This window comes from Phymastichus coffea, unplaced genomic scaffold (assembly GCF_024137745.1).
Source record: "Phymastichus coffea isolate CEN01 unplaced genomic scaffold, Cenicafe_Pcof_1.1 PCOF00070, whole genome shotgun sequence".
In the NCBI taxonomy this organism is placed as follows: domain Eukaryota; kingdom Metazoa; phylum Arthropoda; class Insecta; order Hymenoptera; family Eulophidae; genus Phymastichus; species Phymastichus coffea.
Window position 1 is genome coordinate 655,791 of NW_026706881.1, and position 9,707 is coordinate 665,497.

Here is a 9,707-nt window from a genome sequence, read left to right on the forward strand (position 1 = left end):
CAAAAAAATCATTTTTATCAACATTTTATAACACTAAAAATAACATTTTAGAAATAAAAATAGTATATATTACCTAGGTTAAGTATGTGCCAGCACATGAGGCACAAAAATTGAAAAACATGAACTATAACGTTACAAATTATTGTTTCAATCATATATTAGTAATTTACTTTCTTCAATAACTTTACTTTTTTCGCATTTTCAACCTAATTATTTCAAAACCACAAAAATGGACTTTACGATTATACCAAACAGTTTAAGAATTATTTTAAAGTAAATATCGTAAGCTTTGTTTTTTTTTAATAATTCTTCGACCTGTGTGAAATTTATGTACATAGATATTGTAACGATGAGATTTGAATCATATTTAAATTTCATTCCCTCTCCTATTGATGGCCGTCTTGCGCGCCCCTTAATCTCTCTCCGAGGTTTTAAAGGAGAGGATAGTCTAGCGCTCGGGCAGAAGGAATTAAGACTCGCTGTCGATGACAAGTACGTGATGTGTGACTCAACAATTGGCCGATGATTATCCGCTTAACAGATTTGTAGTGTGATCTACCGATGGCTACAAGTATACACACACGAACGCAGATATCTCGAGAGAATCATTTGCTGACACTGTCCTGAAACTGCAAGCCTATCACAGACTGTGAGGATAAAATTACAAGAATCTTATCAACTTCACTTTGAGCAATGGAGGATTGGTCTGCAGACAGTGGATTATTAGACGACAATTAGTAAAAACGACTGTAAGACGCACTTATTCTAATGATATCATTGCGGGATAGAACTTGTAATAATTCTTATAAACAGTTAAATTAGAATCTCTATTGTACCGAGGTATTAAGAATAGTGTAAGCGTGATCACGTAAATTATAGCATCGTTAAATAAATTGAATGTTAATTGTAAGGATCAATATAGTGTGTTATTGCCATGATCTTGTTCGTGAGCTCTTAGTCGTTTGCCTATTTACTTATGCTCTACCGATTTTTAAATGTCATGTTTGTGTTGGCCTTTAATTCAAGTTCCGAATAAAATTTATTTTGTACTATATTACTTTGAAATTTTTACAATATTACAATTCAAATTTTATTGAATCAAAATGTTTCATGCTCAAACATTTTATAGCTCATGCATAAAACCCTTCACGATACTATTACAAAATTACGAATTCAACCCCATGACAATATTTTCAAAGAACAAATCGTCTAAAAATAAAGAGCTAAATTACTTACTGTGATAATGAATTTGTTTTGATATGGCGGGTTATGAATAAATAAAGTGCAATTTATTTAAGAAATTTGTATTATAAGCAATTTAGAGACTAAAAATTATTATATATTATATATTCATAATTATAATACCGAATACATGAAATAATAATAACGTAAAGTGCAATAGAAAATATTGAATGGTGTAACTAACAAAATCATATTATTCCACATAATTGGTAAAATAAGCCGAAAAAGTAAATAATAGTTTTGTATATCACGATTCATTCTCAATAAATAGTTTCCATTTCTAAATGCTACTTGCAAAATTTTCTTCAAACTTCTAATAATAAGTCTTTTTTATTTGAAAAACGATTCACAAAACTAATATCTCAGGTTCGGCTTTGATGCAATCTTATTGACAAATTATTCCATTGCTTTCTTCTTTTTACTTATACAAACAATATATAAGTAACTTAAAAATGTATTCGCAATGAGTTTGTTTCGTTATTCATCGATGATTGTTTGCTCAGTCCTTGATTACTCTAAGCCGTTCGTAGTTGAACTCAAACACTTGCAATCTATCAAGAATTTATTATTACAAAATACAATAAGTTGAGCCTAAGCAACGAAAGGAAATATTGTTGAAATTTTAATGAAATATAATATATTGGATAAATTATTAATGAAATGTTGAAATTTGCGCTTGATTTGAGCTGGACATTGTTCGTTAGTTCGATATGAGGAATCTCGGTCTGTTCCACCATATATAATGTGCAATAAATATCTAGTTATCAATAATGAAAAAGAAAAAAAAATGTTACGACTGCTGTGCAGAATAATAAGTGAATTTTTTGTCAATTGGATCACAATACGCTGTGTCTTATGAAGTCAGTGTTACAGCGCAGATGTTGAACATAATTGAGGTTTACGCGTTCAAAGAATCTTCTGATATCTGAGACTATAATAGGCCCTAGTATGGTAGCTATAGTGCCGAATCTTGGGCTTATATCCCGTGAGGATGCGCATGTCTGAGCAGCGTTTGTAGCTTCGGTTCGTAACATTCTTCGAATCGTACATCCTGAGTGCGCGCTCGGGCCATTCTTCAGCACGTGGCTCTTCGCGACTAAGTCCCTTATTCCTCTTGTTCATCCAATCGATCACATCGTTATAGTAGTTTTGCCTTGTAACAGAAGGTAATATTATTGGCTTATTATTGATTTAAAATGTGACGAGGGCAGAGCCAGTGGGACTGAAGAGCAAAAATATTGTTGGTCGATCGTCCCAAGCTTGTGAAATATTGATTCGATTGAGAGGAACGTTAACCTCGGTATGACAATGGACCGAGGTTTCGATAGGCCAGCGAGGCACGCGACAGCAAAGAATGGGGCCTTGGCCAACAAATAATTCAGATTGACAAGGGCGGATGAGCTGCGCGAAGGAAAGATGAGGCTCGCAAACAACTCACCTGTAGTCGTAGATGTAACCGTAATTAAGGAAAAGCGGACGGACCCAGTGGTAGGTGTACTTGGGCGGGTCGGCCTTGGGCATGGTCCTCCAGTCGAAGCCGGCTTCTGGAGCAGCAGCAGCGGCGGCGGGAGCACCAGCCTCTCCTCCGGCTGCCGCTGCTTCGTCACCCGCGGCCGCAGGTGTCTCGTCGACATCCCAAGGTGATGGCTCGTCGTCCCACATGCTGATCTTCTAATCTGACTGCTGCAACCACACAAGCGCCCGTGAGACTTTCGATAGCTTTCGCGATCGCACGAGACCTGCCTGCCTGCCTGCCTGCCTACTACCCGTCGAACCGAAGAACTCGATCGAGTTAAATCGGGGACCACTGCGCTTTTGGCGAGGGCGCGGCTATTTGAGAATGTATTTGACCTCGATTTCGTCCTTTTGTCCGATACGTCGCTATTTCTTTTTTATTGCTTCGTAAACAATACCGCTTTTTCGCCCCGCTCTTTTTCTTTTTCTTTCGAATGCTCAGTCATTCTTATTTTCTACATTTGTATTTACACAAGTATAGTAAGCCTACAGCTTATCTATTGGAGGTATTTTTTAATTATTTCATAATTAGTCTTATTTTTTAATATTTTTTCCTTAGGAAAGTTTGCACGTTCAGTTTTCTTTGAACAATCACTCAGTTGTAAAAGCTTTGTATTCGTTTCTTTGGAAACACTAGTATAACAGCTTTTGCATTGCACAATCCAAGATATTTTCAATTATCGTTGAATACAACTTGGTTTTCTGCCTTTGAGCTCCGATAAATTGAGATCGTGCCTAACAATTAAATTTTAAGACGATATTTATTTTACTTTTTAATAAATTAACTTATTTTCTAAAGTTGATCACATTATAATCATAACGAAAAAGAACTTGTATGTTCATATCTTATTTACGAACATCGCAACTATGAACCGATACCTGAATTCTTAAATTAAAGAAAAATTAAGCGATAATTTTTAAAACTATCAAGTAATTTTTCAGTTGGCTTAATTGTTATTGTACTTGATATAAATTATAAATCAATTTTAAATAATTGACTCGGTATTGAGAAGTAAATTCGTTTTATTCTCTTGTAAGTATTTTCTTTGATAAATTTTTGAATCAGCCTAATAGCCAAGACTAATGCGCTTTTTAAAATTGCATCTGCTTTGGTAAAGAATCACTTTATGACAAAAAAAATCACAAAAATTCACTTGCAAACACTTTTAAAAAGAGTAAAAATTGTGTGCAAAGTTGCAACAATCACTAGCAATACGGGTATAGTTGAAGTTCAATTGTCTTGAATAAGCACCGTACCTCAAGTACAAAAAATACGAAACTGCACTGGCACTGATTGCAGTAGGATATCGACGAGCACCTAGTTGGAGCTGTTTTGTTCGAATGACCGTTACGATCGCTGTACTTGCCGAATACACGGCTATTCTTTTAGCTTATATTATTTTGGCCGAAACCCCTCCACCTGTGACGCCGTGCTAATCGCTCAGGTGGGGATTCTGATTCATGCAACGTATTCTTTTCGTAGGCTAAGGGCCGTGGATCGTACACGTGCGTGACCACCTTACCCTGACCGCATCAAAACACGTTCGAACTTCAGTTCATACCACGTGTCGTTCGCTCGATGGTCAATATTGACTGTATCTTTTAAGAAACATGATAATCTTAGAAATACCATTTCCTCTTCCTGTACATTTTATCTCTAGCCGTCGCCATGAATCCTACGAACATCTCAATTCAAGCACCGTATATGAAATTTAAATTATATAGGTATCTTACACGGGTAATATGTACTGCATGCTTTACAAATTATTATGTCAAAATTAGCCATGATAGCAGTAATATAATCAATTCATCGAGAGTGATAAGAATTTTGGGAAAAGAATAGCGATGGAATGTTTCAATCGTCTCTATCAATGCTTCGATGTTCAATAAGAAATGCTGGATACCTTCAACTTTGATACTTATTTTCTATGAATACAGTGGGTATTGAATATCCTTATAATTTTCTTGTAAATACTTGTTACATGAAAAATAGTTCAAAAATCGTAAACAGTTGTCGATTTAATAACCACATTCACAACTGAGCATCTTAATATGGATGTATGATGATTTTTAATATTCATTTTGAAAAGATCAATTATAATATAATTATAATTTTTAATATAAATTTTATATATAAAGACTAAAAATAGATGCCTCGAAAAATTCGTTTTCTTTAGATATGTCCCTAACATTATAAAAAGTACTACGAATTTATTAATAGGTTCTTCAAGCTCAACAATCATCCTTGTACATTCGCACTATACTTCCAATAGGAGGAAGAAATTTATCAAAAAATTACTTAATTAAAAATGTATTTAATTCTATGACACTCTTATGAAACTCTTTTATTACGTTAACATATTCCTACTAATATCTTTGATACTCTGATTTATTGTCATTAGCTAATATAATAAGGAATTCTCATACTTTTTCTACAATATTTTCTCTATAATTCTTCTGTTATATATTATAATATCAAGATGATATTTGTCTTTTTCAAGATCTAATGGAAACACAAGAACGAACTTTACTTTTAATAAATTATAATTGAACTTATACATCAAAAATATTAATTATAATAAACTATATACAATAATCTAAAGGAATGATATATGATAGTTTATTGTCAAAATAGACATGTAGTGACAAAACTAAACATAACATCGAATTTGAATACATAATAGGATATTACGTATTCCAGTTAGATAAAGCGAGAATCAGTACATTTAATTCAAGAAGATCACTCATCTTGACTGACTTTGAATTGGTGAAAACAAATTTTTCTGAATTACATAATATCTGTATAATAACAATATATAAGTAACTTTATATTAGCAGTATAGTAACATTAGAATAAGTTTTATGATACTTAATTACAAGAAGAACGTATTGATGCTCTTTTTTCTTTGTCAAATTCTTATTTTCCTCAAATTTATCCCGATTTCAATATCCAAATTAATATAATTTAAAAATTAAAAAATTGACAAGATAGGGAAGGGCTAAATATATAGAATAAAATTTTTATATAAATCATTATAATTTCATCGGTTCCATAAAAAGGCGGTTCACATAAGAGTGTTTAACTTCAGAGGTTTTACTGTATGCTTTTCAGTAAAGAATTTGTTTTTCAACAATTTAAAAAATTATACTAGAATTTTTATATTATTTTAATTTAAAATAATTATATTTAGAATGACATTCGATCAATAACGAAAAAAAGATAGGAAAACTCATACTTTTGAATTAACGTATCTGAAAGGCGTATAAATGACATCATCTCTGGATAACACATTGCTATCAGTTTTATGCTTGAAACTGTGAATTAATATTAGTTCTGAAGTTACGAATATCCACTAATACTTGCTTTAAATTATTACACTCATATGAACAATAGGTATTAATTCAATTTCCAATATTTATTTGAAAATCAGAAGCAATAATTCAGACATGAAATTCATTTGGACAATATGTATATAATGTATATTATATCTGTAAATATCATGGAAGTGTAATCCATCAACTGCAATAACAACATTTTTCAGTGGCTGCTTATTTTACTACAAATTTATTAATAGTGAAATAAATATCATGCTAAATAAGCATTATTTCTAATTTGCATCTGATTGATACATCAGTATTTTTAAATTTATCAATAACGAATGTTATTGAAAAAAAAAACATTTAAATCAAATTTTCAATAAAAAATACTATTTTTCCCTATACACCTGTATCCATCGGCATATAGTGCGGAAAAGCTCTTCAAAAAGATTTATATAATTTCTTTTTACACAAGGAACTCGTAAATTTGATCAAACAAAGAATGTCTGGTAGAAAAAACTAATACAAAGCCAATAGTTTAAGATTTGAAAGCAGTAACATATTCAAGTTTCTGTTACTGCACTTTATTACTCCAACCCATGAAACAACGGTTCCTACTATTATCCACCAAATTAAATGCATATTCCTCAAGCATAGTATTTATTGTTTTCTGAACCATCGATGACTGCCGCAGGAAGAGTTTGAGAAAATGAAGACTCATAGACAACACAGAACAATTAATAGTGACGCCTACCCACATTTGACGTAAACGCCAGCCTGTATCTGACACCTTACTCTGGTTTACTTACTATAATTCAAACACTTGCAGCTGCGCATGCTTACGGTCCAAATATAATGTCAGGGTGCTTAATTGGCTGCGAAAAAGTGTTCCGCTATGATGAATGAATACCTACCAGAAGTTCTCTAGTAGGTACGCGTGCAGCTAATGTTTCGCTCAGTATTCCCCACAACTCGATGTGCACTAGTCGTCGATCTGTACGTCGTTGCTTTATCTTCCATAGCTCAGATTTCAGTGGATCATTAATAGTTCATTCTGCTGAATTAACAATATCATCTATCGAATTATTGTGATCAAATAACACATTCCAGTATGATAAACGATGCCTCAATATTTTGAATTTGTAATTTTTCTGACATTGATTAATAAGTATTTTAGCAAACAGCCTTTATTTCCAGACGCATTTGAACGATAAATGCCAAGCAGTAAAAATTATTTGTTTGAATATCTACACAATTTAGTTACTATTCTGATAAATTAGGTATGCATTATTTATTTTTCAATAAATGAGTTTAATTTCATTTTAAAACAAATTTCATATTGCTTTTAGGTTTTCTTTGTAAAATTTCATAATTCCCAAATTTTCAATTGAAAAAATTATGGCAAAATTATTTTAATTTTAGAAATTTGGTAATCTACAAAAAAATTTATTGAAATAACAGTTTTTTTCGAATGTTATCCTGTATGATGTTAAAAATTAGATAAACATGCAACAAGCTTTAACAATACAACTAATAAACAATGCGAGTAAAAAGTACTAGTATACCTGCAGATATACGGAATTTACTATTTGACAATTTTGATTAATTCTACATTTTCAGATCAAACGTAAGTTTAAGATTTGTCATATATATTTTTTGTCAATAATTTATGACATAACAAAAAGAATTGATCATACTAGATTAAATAAATTTGATTCGGTTGCACTTCTTGTGTAGATAATAGCAAAAAATGCTTAATTAAACACACGGGCTTTCTATAAAGTTACTGCATAAGTTTCCTTCAGGCTATAGTGATATGAATTTGTCAAGCCCGACCTACGATTTATTACAACATAAAGTTATATCCGAGTAATATTGTGGATCTTAGTAAATCAATTGTATGTTACGTAATCAATACATTAAAATAGCTTAAAATAGAGTAGTTATTGATTTCATTAAAAAAATTGCCGAGCATAATGGGTATATGTAGAAACATCTTGTTCTCAAGATGTTTGGTGCAATTAAATTTAATATGACTATCGAATTTTTGAAATTTAATAGTTTTCCAATTTGACAGATTAGTGAATTAATAAAAGCAAATAAAAGTAAACTTATTTTGAGAGATTCTTATATCTGTTAATGTATAATAAATTAAGGGGATATCTGCAGGTTGTGTCGAACGTTTATTCTCATCATTAATTAGAATTTGAAATTTTACTTTATTAACAGTTAAAAATATTTGGTACAAATAATTAATTTTTTCATTGGTTGATCTTAGAAAACAAATGTTTACAAATGTGTAAGCGAAAAAGCTAAAATAAGTAACTGTGGCAATGTTAATTACTCGATTCGATGACAGAGATATCATGATGTAAAACATGAAATAAATGAATGTAAAGCAATTAAATTGAATAGTCAGCTGCACGAAGAGCATGAAATGTAAAATAAACGTGCCCACAGCTGAATAAAATAATTGAAAGCGATAGAAGAATAAAGAACATAAAGAAAATGATAATCGAATTTGAAAATAATAGGTTATGGTTGCATCGATGAATGACATTGATCTAGAAGGAGACGCTCTTCTTTCTCTTGGAGTATCCGCGTTTACCACGCGGTTCGAGCTTCTCGATATAGGGATTGTTGGTGCCATCGACGATAGAGTTAAGTCGAGTTCTGCGCATCTGAGTTGGAGTTGCCTCGAGTGGCATGGTGCCCTCTTCGACCGGCACCAATTTGGTCCACTTGACGTTACTAGATTTGGTATCAGGTACCTCCATGGCAGCGAGCGTGCGCGCACGCTCCAATCGTTGGGCTAGCGACGTGTTCTCCACGTCACCCCCCTGATTATCAAAGCGCAAGGCGTGACGCCCGAACACATTATCTGCCTGTTCCAGAGTGTTTCGAGCTTTCTCGATCTCCGCATTCAGGTCTATCATGTCGAATAGACGATCCTAATTGGGCCAATAATTGACGCCTATTAATAGCATGTTCATTCTTTAATCCGATCGCGTAACGATTACTCTCAAAGCTTCAGATAGGTCCAGTGATTTAAGTATTTGAATAAAATCGTTTTCAGTTATGATTCAATTATACGCCCACGTACGCTTATGAAAATAGTTTAATCAACCTGTACATCCCGTCGCTTGCGACGCAACTCGGCCAGATCTTCATCAAAAGCAGCAGAGGCACGGTCTTTGAAACGTCTTTGACTGGAAACGAACTCATCTTCGAACGGATCTTCGGAATGACCGCGTCCGTAACAAAAATCAAGATCATCGTATGAATCGCTGCGACCTCCTAGATTTCTTGATCCTAAAATTGCATTTTGACGTGTATTTTCTCCAATACGCAACAGCTATGATCAGTCGCATAAACAACATCAGATCTTATTATATAACAAAAATATTTGTTCGCGTTTCAACATCTCAGATAAATTGTATTGAATGTAGCTCGAGTGCTAATACAATGTTTAGATGAAAGCTTTTTAATATAAACCCTTTTATTATTCGTTCAAGAAATTGAGAGGCGTGATAGTACTTGAAGATATTTCTGAGATAAAAACAATTTACTTGATTTCTACTTTTATTACATCGTTGACATAATTGACTTACCTCCATGTGGCGATCACTCGA

General features: G+C 32.7%; 2 protein-coding genes across 3 annotated transcripts; both read right to left on the reverse strand.

The window, feature by feature from the left end:
* Window positions 1–719: 719 nt before the first annotated feature.
* Window positions 720–4,114, reverse strand: LOC131667750 (flightin). Of its 2 annotated transcripts, none has more exons than XM_058941407.1 (3): window positions 4,015–4,114; window positions 2,681–2,925; window positions 720–2,395 (listed from the first exon to the last, which is right to left on the reverse strand). In XM_058941407.1, exons 2-3 carry the CDS (start codon window positions 2,902–2,904, stop codon window positions 2,149–2,151), a joined length of 471 nt encoding a protein of 156 aa, XP_058797390.1. In that variant the 5' UTR covers window positions 2,905–2,925; window positions 4,015–4,114; the 3' UTR covers window positions 720–2,148. The 2 variants fall into 2 exon arrangements, with proteins under 2 accessions (XP_058797390.1, XP_058797391.1); XM_058941408.1 differs by having other exon boundaries at window positions 2,681–2,922; window positions 4,015–4,098.
* Window positions 4,115–8,298: 4,184 nt separating this feature from the next.
* Window positions 8,299–9,692, reverse strand: LOC131667734 (uncharacterized). The gene is made up of 3 exons (XM_058941387.1): window positions 9,687–9,692; window positions 9,203–9,430; window positions 8,299–9,026 (listed from the first exon to the last, which is right to left on the reverse strand). The coding sequence occupies exons 1-3, from the start codon at window positions 9,690–9,692 to the stop codon at window positions 8,640–8,642; spliced, it is 621 nt and encodes a 206-aa protein (XP_058797370.1). The 3' UTR covers window positions 8,299–8,639.
* Between the last annotated feature and the right edge of the window lie 15 nt (window positions 9,693–9,707).